The 12,384-nt window shown below is 40.9% G+C and overlaps 1 protein-coding gene across 3 annotated transcripts in view; it reads left to right on the plus strand.

The window, feature by feature from the left end:
• The window catches only part of TRAK2 (trafficking kinesin protein 2), a 47,957-nt gene that overhangs the window by 22,999 nt on the left and 12,574 nt on the right, over positions 1–12,384 (plus strand). For 2 of the 3 annotated variants that reach the window (XM_082233647.1, XM_082233648.1), the window contains exons 4-12: positions 679–732; positions 1,273–1,349; positions 2,238–2,354; positions 3,276–3,485; positions 5,217–5,295; positions 6,837–6,967; positions 7,910–7,984; positions 8,942–9,079; positions 11,513–11,589. In XM_082233647.1, the coding sequence (XP_082089773.1) occupies positions 679–732; positions 1,273–1,349; positions 2,238–2,354; positions 3,276–3,485; positions 5,217–5,295; positions 6,837–6,967; positions 7,910–7,984; positions 8,942–9,079; positions 11,513–11,589 (958 nt within the window). The remainder of the gene's footprint in view (positions 1–678; positions 733–1,272; positions 1,350–2,237; positions 2,355–3,275; positions 3,486–5,216; positions 5,296–6,836; positions 6,968–7,909; positions 7,985–8,941; positions 9,080–11,512; positions 11,590–12,384) is intronic. The other variant, XM_082233649.1, reaches the window with a different exon arrangement.

The raw sequence follows: 12,384 nt of genomic DNA on the forward strand, positions 1-12,384 counted from the left end.
TGACTGGAATTGTTTTGTCCTAGGGGGTGCTGGCCTCATGGTAATGTGTAATCTCATCTCCTGAGGAGGTTTTGTTTGTGTCATTGTTCCTTGATTATCCGCAACATGAGAAAATGAGAAAACTTGGTTGACAAATAAAACTGTGTGCATAAATGTTTCCCAGCTACTTTTCTAATTTGGCATTTTTAAAAAAAAGCCTGATCTGAGGCCAGAATACAATAGTATCTACAGTGTAGAAAGAGCCTCGTGGACTCAGGGTTTATCCATTCCGTCCTATGAGATGTAAACAGTTGATGTGCCTCATGGCTTCAGTCTAGAGATCCTATTGTGTGGTGCTGTGCAGTGCAAATATTGCTGCATGTGAGGATTTTCCTGTAGATGCCACTCTCGGAGTCAACTCTGTTAACCATCTGCTGTATGCACACATTCTGTCCAGCAAGGGATTCAGACCCAGGTGCTGGATGTACAGTTTTTACTGAGCCATTTCGTGCTTCATGCAGATTGCCGCAGCTGCATCAGGACGTCTGACATAGTAATAGGAAGTTCCTTGAACATTCAGGGCTATATATAGCAAGTATGTTTTCGTAACCGAACCACAAATCCAGAAACCACAACAGTTTTGTAACTATTGATGTTTTCCTTTTCCTCTTCTGCATTTATTCTGTTCTTCCGTACTAGCTCTTCTTGAACTTCCCCCTTCTTCCTTGGCCGGACCTCGCAAACATGCCCAAGGTAATTCAAGTCCCTGCCTGTTCCCACCCTTTGCATGACAAGAGATAGTAGAAATTGCTTGTTGTTTAACACTTCCATGGTTGTCATGCTTTTTCTTAATCTTCCATTGCAAACCTTTCCATTAAAACTAATGGCTAAAGTTTTGTTTTCCCTATTCCTCTTGCTCTCTACTGCTCCATACTGTTATTGTTTCATGGTTTCCATATACATTTTAACATGTCTTTCAAGCCATCCACTAATTCTCGCAAGTATCCTGGAAGTTCCCAAGTGTGTATCACTTAGGGATTCTGGGTGGTATCCAACACTCCAGCAATGGACTTCCATTTGCACAGTGGAACGTCTTTCTCTCCTGCCCCCTCCATGTACCCTTAAAATCATCTCTGGGGAGTTGGGGGACCTTTCAGAGCAGATCTTGGGGACACATGGAGGGGGAGGAAAGGAAACAAGTCAAATTGCATAATGGAGTAAAGCATGCGGAGCACTGGATTCAACCTTCTGTGTTTTGTTTAAACCACATTAAGAAGTTCTTTCGGTTTTCAGTTCTTGGCACGGACAGACGAGAGCTGGTGACAAACAATTGCAATGATGTTGAAGTGGTCACACATCTGTTGGCTGAGGTACAGTAATTATTTTTTTTTGTACTTGTTAAGGTTTAATTGCTGTACATAGGAAGCTGCCTTAAGCTGAGTCAAAGTATTAGTCCACCTAGCTCAGTATAGCTGATGTTGAGCTCTCCCAGACATACCTAGAGGTGCCCAAAACTGACTGAGCTACAGACATTCCTCAAAGCAAATGTCTGAGTTACAAGATCTCCTTAAAAAATTGTAGCAGGCAAAAAGATTTATGACTCAAGTCATAAACTGCTGTGCTACCAAGAATTGGTCTGAGAATTAAAAGGGAATGTTTAGGCAAAAATACGTCACATTTTAAAGATCTGCAGATAATTATTAAAGGATGTTTAAACAGCTGGAGCTCACTGACTGAGTGCCAGAGTCGCCATGTTGGCTCTTACAAACCACGAACCTCGCCTCGATTTGAACGTCATGTCAAAATAGGCATTGGCTTTGTTCCCAGAAGTTGTGGCAACCACAAGAGAAGAATAATTCAAGCACTGCATTAGCTGCTCGCACCAATGTGATGATTGTTCACATTAAACAATAGCTTGTTTGTTTTTTAACTGGTTTGGTACGAATTTACTAGCCCAGTGTGTAGATACAGATAAACAGGCACATAAGAGATAACAAATTAGATCGGGCAAATTCTTAAGGAGAGGCAATAGTAGAAAGAAACTCTTAAGGCTTTCTTGAATGCCAGGTCTGAATGGACTAAGCAAATAAATGTTACCTGGAAGATAGTTTCACATCAGCAGAGCTACCGTTGTGAAGGCCCTGTCTTGTGTGCTCAGCACCTAGTCAATTTTAACAGCAGGCACACAGGCAAGACCTTAAATGCCGATCTTAAATTTAGGCAGGATCGTGAAGTCCTCTCTTGGTCTTTCTGAGCAGAGAGATCGGGACCTTGAATTGGCAGCACGAATTGGACAAGCCCTACTTAAACGGAACCATATCCTAACTGAGCAAAATGAAGCTCTGGAAGAACAACTGGGACAAGCCTTTGATAAGGTAAGTAGTATTAAACCTGAAGCATTTTAAGTGGCCCGAGGTGCTTGCTGCATGGTGGAAGATCAGATGATTGCATCAGACTAAACCCTCTACAGAAATGTATATTTATTTGAAACATAATGTGATGTGGCAGATGAAGATGCTGGACTTTATGGAGCTGGCTGACCTGACTGGAAGATTCCTTGACCAGAAAGAAGAGGAGACTCAAGAGGATTGGAAGAAATTTAAAGAATATTTAGATAAATAGAAAATTATTGGAAGTAACAAATAGGCTTAGGGGTAGAATATGAACATGTGGAAGTAAATATTATGGAGTACAATATTAATAAAGGAGAAGAAGTTAGTAAATGAAAAGAGTTAATATCATTAGAAATATGAATTTGGAAAACTTATACAGGTGATATAATGAAATTCAGTTAGAGGGGATTCGAGGAAGTCAGTTATTAATGTAATGAGAATTAGGTATTTGAAAAAGTAATTTCTTTTTCTTGTGTGTTTAGTTTTTTGTAGCGTAGTATGCTTTTCTCTGTTGTGTGTTGTTCTGTTATGTCATTTCTGTGATAAATGTGGAAAATCAATAAAAAAAAATGGAAGGAAAAAAAGAAACATAATGTGATGAAGAAGTCAAATCAGCCAGCAAATTCAGTATGAAAAATGCTGTAATGCTTGGTCAGTGTCCTATGTACAGTGGGAAAAACAATACTATAACATGTCTTGTAGGACAGTGCGGAACTTGGCAAGCAATTTAAGCAGAGTTACTCATTGAGTCTCAAAAGTATATTTCAATTGGCAGTTCAACATAGGTAGCTACCGCAGAGAAATGGGTGGAGCCCTGCAATCTAGAGCCACAATTCATTGGAGGTGGTTGCAATGTTGTGCATCGTTGACCGTGTTCAGTAAAAAAAAGTTGTTTGAAATCAGGTTCACCAGTTGCAGCATGAACTAACAAAAAAAGATGAGCTGCTTCGTGTCGTGTCCATTGCTTCTGAAGAAAGCGAGACGGACTCCAGCTGTTCCACGCCCCTGCGCTTCAATGAGTCCTTCAACCTGTCACAGAGTCTTCTACAGTTGGATATATTGCAGGATAAACTCAGGGAACTGGAGGAGGAAAACATTTCTCTTCGGACAAAGGTAAGTTTAGCTACGTTCATATTTCTGTCAAGCATTCTTAACTGGAATTGGGAAACAGATCTTAAGGATTTACTAAAACTCAGGACAAGCTTATGATATCATCATCATTTCATTTCAGTACTTGCATTTTAAAGAAAATTTTCAAAGCAGTTTACAACATCTTAAACCATTAAATAAAACAATCCGGAATAAAACAGTTATAAAGTATACATTCAGAGCATTTAACAGGATGCTCACATGTTATCTTAAAGATTTCAAAATAAAACATTACAAAGGAGATCAGCTGCCGCACAGAATGCACATCTAATGCAGCAAAGTTAACAAAAAATGTCTTAGACATTCCAAAATAAAGCATTACTAAAGGAAGTCAAATATAAAATGCACATCTAATTAACAAGAGAATAAAATATCATACTCCTGCCAACCTAGCAGTTTGAAAGCACGTCAAAGTGCAAGTAGATAAATAGGTAACGCTCCGGCGGGAAGGTAAACGGCGTTTCCGTGTGCTGCTCTGGTTCACCAGTAGTGGCTTAGTCATGCTGGTCACATGACCCGGAAGTTGTACGCCGCCTCCCTCAGCCAATAAAGCAAGATGAGCGCCACAACCCCAGAGTCGGTCACAACTGGACCTAATGGTCAGGGGTCCCTTTACCTTTTTAAAATATCATAAGCATAGAACATAGCTACTGTTGCTGCCAATCCTGCCAATGGTGGTTCATGGTGGGTGGCAGCTGTGGAAGCTCAGGCTCGATGACCTGGCTCTGCACTAAGTGACAGCCAAGATGGTCTGTGGCTTCAGCAGCCTCAGCTTTTGTAGCTGGAGTCAGTCGGGGCCCCACCATTCCAGGCCAGGTGGAAAAGGCCTCTAAGGCAGGGAGTAGGTCCTCTAGAACCCGCAGCCAAGATGGTCCTTGAGGATTTAGTTTAGAGTTCAGTCTCATAAAGCCCATAGATACATTGTCTATCTCCACATTGTTCAGTTGGTTATTCTTTATATATTTACCAAGTCTTTATTTTAGATTGAAAGTGACTTTTGTCTTTTACTGAAGGCTTATTGTCTTTTTTGTATTTCAAATGAAAATACTAATTACGAAAACCTCCATTTTTTAAAGCTATATTCTCCAACATCTTGCATGATATTGGTGATTTCATTTGTTTTCAGGCTGGTGGATTTCTCTGACAGTGTGTTTGTGTGTGTGTGTGTGTTTTAGAATTATAAGGAAAAAAATACAGAAGGAAAAATAAGAGAGAGAGAAGATACCAGAAAAATAAAATATGCATTATGATGCATCAGTGCAGACATTCAACATAAGTACAGTGACACATTGCTAAGGTTTAACAAAAACGTCTACATATTTGAAAAAGAAAATGCCATGGTAATTAGCAGTATGTTGAACTCAAGGTGGATCAAACAGAAATGTTAATCTTAATTACCTTGCTTTCTCTGACAGCTTTTGCAGTAAACATTTTCCTTTGAAGTGCCCATTTTCGAATGTGGTTGGTTGATTTGTATAACCACCCAACTTCATATTTGTTCATGGCAATTGGTGTTTCCTGAAGTGAAGGAAGTGGCTTAAATGGAAACAAATGACACACTTAATTGTCAAATTCACAACATCTTAGGATATAGTGAACTTATTTTTGATCGGTCGGGGAATGGGTAGAGGAGAGAATCTATTTACATTCAGGGCTACCTTTAAAATTAATGAAGACTTCTGAATGTTTCTGAAGGCCTCCCATCTGAAGACTGAAACCATGACATACGAAGAGAAGGAGCAGCAGCTGGTCAGTGACTGTGTCAAAGAGATCAGTAAGTCTATAGGTGGTTTCTTCCCCTAGGAATAAGAAAAATATTTTTATCTTTGAATATAAACTCATCAGCCACACTCCTATCTTTCCATGTCATAAATCTGTACAGTATAAGCAATTAGCCTTACTAGCATTGAGCTCCCTTAAAGATGTTAAGTTTTCTAAACATGCTGCATACGAGCCCAAGGATTCATAAAGCAAATTTTGACACAGGCAACAATGCAAATACACTTCTGTAAAGAAACATGAAAAAGTATAAATGAAAATAGCAGAAAATTTATACCATGTTGTAAAATAGTTTCTCACTGGTCTAAACAGATTACTGTTTGAATTTCTGTCTCCTGTAAAGCTGGTACATTTTTGTTTTTTCCCCAAACCTCTTTCTCTCTCTAATGTAAGCATGATATTCCAGATCATTTTCTAATCTCTCATGTTTAGCAGTCATAATATTTTTCTAAAAGTTTTCAACTAACATTTTTGATGCTTTAATACAGTTTGCAATTGGTTCTGTCTTAACGAGTAGAATACCATCTTTAATGCAAGCCCAGGAATTACTACATTATTCTTGGCTCCCTTGAAACTTTGTAGGTGAGATATGGGGTTTTCAAAAACTTTGAATTCTAACATCATCTAAATAAAAGAGCCACTTCTCAACAACCTTTCTAGCTTTTAGTTGTTCTCATCCAGTTATAGCAAATAATCTCTGCTATGTAACATACCGATGCAAATCCTTTTTAAAGTGGCCTTTTTCAAAACAGACACACAAACTTAAAGATCTTGTAGAACTCCTACTGATAACTCCAGGTTTGCTTTACCAATATCAGTTTCTCAATTCTGCACATACATACCTAGAACAAACCTACTAAAGAATTTTATGTATTACCGACCTGATGTTTCTAATTACCTACCTAGCTATCAAAATGAACTACAGGGTTGTGTGTGACTTCCCCATGTCCTTTAATGTCCCATAATGCCAGCCTTAATGTGGTCAAGACTGGAATCTGAACAAATCTTGTGTTAACTAGTATTTGCAAGGTCGTTGAAACAATGGTATGATGCTGATATCAAAATTCCAGTTAGTGTTAGCTATGACTAAGGCCAGTGCTGCTGTAAGAAGCAGAATCTAGAACACCTGGGCTGGAGTAAGGATGGTTGCCATCTTGCCGTGGGTGTCAACTGTTGAGCCCTGCTGGCAGATGACTGCACAAGGACAACAGTTAGCACAACAGAGCTTTCCCTCTCCTCCTCCTGCCAAAATTGGCTTGATGGGGAGAACCCCCAGAACAGCATGCAGGAGCAGAGAGGGGGGATAATACTGTCTGGGAAACTTGCACTGATGATGACCAAGGTGCAGGAATGGATTCCTCCCTTGATTGCTTTTTTACCATTTGGATGTTTCTGACTTTTGCTGCTGTTTCGTTACGATTCCCCACCCCCCACAACAACTTAGGTTTGCGAAAGCCTTATTATGTTATTTTAGTATGGGCAGTACTTAGTTAAGTCATTTCCTTGACTTACCATGTATTGTGCTGCATATTTTAGGGGAAACGAATGCTCAGATAGCAAGAATGAGTGAGGAGCTGGCAAGGAAGAATGAAGAGCTGCTTCAGTACCAGGAAGAGATCTCATCCCTCTTGTCCCAGATTGTTGATCTTCAGCATAAAATTAAAGAGGTTTGTGTGCTCGTAGGCTAGAGCAGGGATGGGGAACATTTGCTCCATGGGACAGTTTAGGCTTGTCAGGTCTCTGGCCTGCAAAGAGGTTTTTCCCCAGCCACACTCACCTCTCCCACACCTGACATCATATGATTTGGGGCAAGTTATCCCACAGGGACGCAGGTGGCGCTGTGGTCTAAACCACTGAACCTAGGGGTTGCCAATCAGAAGGTCGGCGGTTCGAATCCCCGCGACGGGGTGAGCTCCCATTGCTCGGTCCCTGCTCCTGCCAACTTAGCAGTTTGAAAGCATGTCAAAGTGCACGTAGATAAATAGGTACCGCTCCGGCAGGAAGCTAAACGGCGTTTCCATGCACAGCTCTGGTTTCGCCAGAAGCAGCTTAGTCATGCTGGCCACATGACCCGGAAAAACCGTCTGCCGACAAACGTCGGCTCCCTCGGCCAGTAAAGCGAGATGAGCTCTGCAACCCCAGAGTTATTTGCAACTGGACTTAACTGTCAGGGGTCCTTTACCTTTTTATCCCACACTAGCAGGGCAACAATTGGGAAGGTACTGCTGATGGTTCCATTTGAGGTCACCAAATGGAGGTCCTTCCAGGAACCAGCTCCATTCAGGAACTCCCAAGTGGAATTGATCGCTGTTGAATGGGTTCTTTACAGCTGTTGCTTGAATTCAAGCCGGGGCTGCAAAAGAGAACTGTGAGCACAATTTAAGTGCTTCTTCAAAGTTCAGTCACCTGTCAAATGACATAAGGTGAAAGGTTGGGGTAGTAAAAAGTGATCTGTAGAGGGTAGGCCAGTTCTGGTTCTGGTCTGCCAGTCAGATCCAGTTTGCCACCATTGATTGGGGGGGGGGGCAGTTCCTTGTGCTAAATGATTGTTACTTCCAATAATATTCTGGAAAGGAAGGCTGAAATAACCATCTTCTGTGTTCCCTCAGCATGTAATTGAAAAGGAAGAGTTGAAATTGCACCTACAAGCTTCCAAAGATGCTCAGAGACAGCTGACAGCAGAGGTATTGATCTTTGTACTTTCACATTTGAAAAGTGAGGAGGGAAGGAGAAAGGAGAATGTGAACTGTCTTCTGCCATGAAAAACACTCAGCAGTGTGGGTGGCTGGGTAGAAAATGTTGAATATTTGATGGAATTTTTTTCATACCCCAAATGGTATTGGCTGCAGTTCAGCTTATTTTTATTTGACCTGCGTTGAATAGGCAAAGCTAAAAAGAAAATTGCCATTTTCATTTTACAGGTTGTGTAAATATCTCAGGAGTTTTTTCCAGTAATTAATACTGGAAAATAATTGACCAGGAAAAAAATCAATAGAGGATACTTAATATGTTAAATTTAAGCAAATTGAAAGCAGCCCTTCCCTTATATTGCTTAAGTTTTAAGAGAAAATAAAAGTACTGAAGGCATGTCAACATATTGATTTTAATATGTCCAAAGAACTGTGGATTAAGGAAAAAAATATTTCCCTGATATAGATATCTTAAAAAGTTAATTTTGAAATTGCCTAGTCTGACTGATATGTGTTTTTTATGTTTCTGATAATTTTATGAAACAAATTGTTGTTAAAATGGAAGAATTCCCACATAAAAATATAGCCGTCGGAAATTCCCCTTCAACTTTGAAGAAGGAAGCGATTCCTGAAAACAGCATGTTTAAACTTCAGATTTCCTTGCTGCTAAAAAGCCCTTTTATGCCATTTGCCTTGACACCTGTAAAGAAGAAAATTAGGAACATGCCCCTACTTAGACAAAGCAAGAGACATTAAGTCGGAGCCCTGGATTCTGAAGTGTTGGGTGACGCTTTGGTTTTTTTTAGGGTTATCATTTTTGTGCTGTTCTCTGTACATACCAAAGTGGAATGCAATAATATTTCCTTGGATTACGTGCGATTCCCCCCCCCCCCTCTTCAGTAGCTTTGTTCTTTCTGCCTACTAAATGACTGACATTTTGTGTTCTTCCAGCTGCATGACTTGCAAGAGCGGAGTGCAGAGTGTCTGGGGATGTTGCATGAATCTCAGGAAGAAGCAAAGGGGCTTCGCAGCAAAGCCAGCCACGCCGCCCTTCTCTGCCGCCCACAGTCATGCGGAGCCTTTCCTGTGGTAACTCAACAAGGCTTTTCTTTGATACCGGCAGCTGGTTCTAAGTAACATGAAACCTCAAGGGCAAACTTGAACCGTGACTGTCCTTGTCTCTTCAAGAGAGCTGCCAGTTTGCTCAGGGATCTAATGGTCTCCACTTCTGCCATGCTATGATTCCATCTTTTAAATTTAGCCTTCCGCTTTTGTCATTTCTAAAGAGAGCTTCCCCGACGTCTCCTCCGTTGTTCAGTGTTTGCCATTGTGGATCACACCTCACAAACCAGCTGGAAGAGGAGGAAGGCGCTACCGCATGTTCTGCTGAAATATGCAGACTCCTTGTTGAAGCTAGGCAGATTCTGGAAGGGAGATGTCCTGAGATGTCCACCTAAGAGTTAATGGTGAAAGCAGGGGTGTAAATGTACCATTTACCCGCAAATGGACGCGGGTGGCGCTGTGGGTAAAACCTCAGTGCCTAGGGCTTGCCGATCACATGGTCGGCGGTTCGAATCCCCGCGGCAGGGTGAGCTCCCGTCTTTCGGTCCCAGCTCCTGCCCACCTAGCAGTTCGAAAGCACCCCTAAGTGCAAGTAGATAAATAGGTACCGCTTTATAGCGGGAAGGTAAACGGCTTTTCCGTGTGCTGCGCTGGTGCTGGCTCGCCAGAGCAGCTTCGTCATGCTGGCCACGTGACCCGGAAGTGTCTCCGGACAGCGCTGGCCCCCGGCATCTTAAGTGAGATGGGCGCACAACCCTAGAGTCGGACACGACTGGCCCGTACGGGCAGGGGTACCTAAATGTACCATAAATAAAAACAAGGCAATTCTGCACAAGGAGGCTTTTGACATTTCTAGTATACATCAGCCTTAGTTTGTGGACTTCTTGTAAGGAGTGAAATGATTGCTTTGCTCCTCCCTAGGGACCTTGCATTCATGCTTAAGGCATGATGGTTTGTCTTAGTGTGGCCCATAGGTCACTGTCGTTCTGGTATCATGGTTCACTCTTTCCATAAAACATTTAGCAGAAGGACTCCAAGAAAGGTTGCTTCTTCAGTCCCAGCAGTGCAGTCTAGAATCTGGGACTTTTGTTCCGGGCTTTGCATCCTCATTACAGCATTATTACTCTCCCCTCACCCATCAGGCAGACTTTTCAGCCAATCACTTAGTGACCTCTGTGCCTGTTTTTTTCGCCTTCTCCTGTTCCATCGTCAGAGGGAGGAAGCAGGAATAGATACCCCCGACTGATCTTTAGTCATCTGTTTGTCAAGGATGACTGTGGGAAAAGCAGCTGCTTCATTTTTCCTCCTTATCTCTTTTCGTCAAGGAAAAAAAAACTACACAGCATGGTCATCTGAGACTGTGTTGTATTTAGCCTTTAGTGGTAACTGGTCACAGTTGTGCACACAAAATAAAGAAGGAGTTACTAGAATAGCATGTGGCTAGAAAGAATGTGCAAACTTTGAAAGGATGCTTAATAAAACTTTTGGATAATTATTTATTCAGGCTTTATTCCATGTACATATTGTGATTATTTCCCACTTGTCTGCCTAGTAAGGTCTCAGTGTTATGCCTTGCTGACTACTGTAGAGTCAGAACTTAACATTTTAAAAGCATTTGTTTTGAGCAAGGATCCTATGAAATACTTCTTCCTATGCAGAAACAGCTAATTTGCTGTTAGGAAAGACTTAATTCCTTCGTTAATGTTGGGAAATTTCTCATTGCAACTGAATTACGGAAATTCAGCAATAAACATATACATTTCTGACCTCAGACTTGGCACAATAGTTAACTTCAGCATCCAGATTTTACAGAACCACAATGGTGTTACAGTTCTGAACCATTTTAAATATAACTTGATTCTTGATCCACAACTTGTTAGTTTAGTTTCCTTTGGCTTCCCTGGTTCTGTTAGCAACCTCAGTCTTGTTCATAGTGAATTCTCACTGAAGCCAGCCATAAGTATGGTGGATTTTTTTTTCTGGAGGGAATGTTGAAATGAGAACATATTGATTCATTACTTAGAATAAAGGGATATTTATTGTGTCCTATCTGGGTATAGGGAACATACCCTAGAAAGTTACGTTGCTGAAGCTTCTCAATTACTCTGCAGAGAAAGTTGTTTTTTCTACCTTAATATCTCCCTTTCTAAATAACCAATAGGAACATCTCTTTTAGTAAAACAGTCTCTAATGACCGAGTGGTAGAGGGGTATTAAAAACAAGAATGACTCACCTAGCCCTTAGAGATGAGATGGATGACTCCAGAAAAGGAGGATCCAGACTTGATACTTAGCTCCAAGAAGGCAGTAAATACGTGCACGCACACACACAAAAATGTAGTATAGAAAGCCACTTTAAATTAATCCTTTCATTTTCTTAATGTGGTCAGCCTGAGCAAAGAAAACGTGTGTTTTCAATTCTTACTTGGGCATTAAACACCAATATCTGCTTGACTTTAAGGAGTCTTTGGCAGCAGAGATTGAGGGAACAATGCGAAGAGAGCTGAGTCTGGATGAGGAATCCCTCTCTAAGCAAAAGTAAGTGCAGCTCTTGTTTTTTCTACCCTTAATGCATTTTGACATGTCACAGTCGGTTCTGGAGGCTCCATTTTCTTTGTCTTTAAATATTGAAGCGTTTGAGAAACCAGCATTCCTCCATATGCATTGCGTGGTCATACGACATCAGCAGCTGTGACGAAATTATTGTTATGCACATTCGAGTACAACCTTTTAAAGTTGTTTCAGAATTCATATCATAATTTCTTCTTGAAATTCCTTCTTGACCAGTATTTTAGGGCTTTAACATCATATCCTAGTTTATTTTTAATTCATATTAAACTCTAAAAGATTCCGTAAAACATAGAGGTGAAAGAAGTTGTCATTTATTTCTAGTAACTATAAGGTCTGCACCAAAAAAAAAGGAAAGAATTCACCGCCGGAGCTTTAATCCTCCTGAAATCTTTTAAAAGTACATTTCACTGCTAGCTGAGGAAGTTATGGATCCCATATCCCCCTTCCCAGCTATTCCCATCTGTGTATAAGAATATCTAAGGCCTCTTTTTATGTGATGGTGGTGGTCACTTAACCGTAGGTGGTCCTGCACTGCTTATGTAACCCTAGTAATGCAAGGTTATTTGGCACGCAGCAACTACCTCGTCCCCAATGTAACACAAGAATCGGGTGTGAGTGCAGTCCAAAATGCAGCAAAAGTCGGAGTGGTGATGTGGGGGAACACATAATAATAATAATAATAATAATAATAATAATAATAATAATAATTAATATTAATAATAATAATTTATTTATACCCCGTCCATCTGGCTGGGCCCCTCC

This window comes from Podarcis vaucheri (genome assembly GCF_965113315.1).
Source record: "Podarcis vaucheri genome assembly, chromosome: 1".
NCBI lineage: Eukaryota > Metazoa > Chordata > Lepidosauria > Squamata > Lacertidae > Podarcis > Podarcis vaucheri.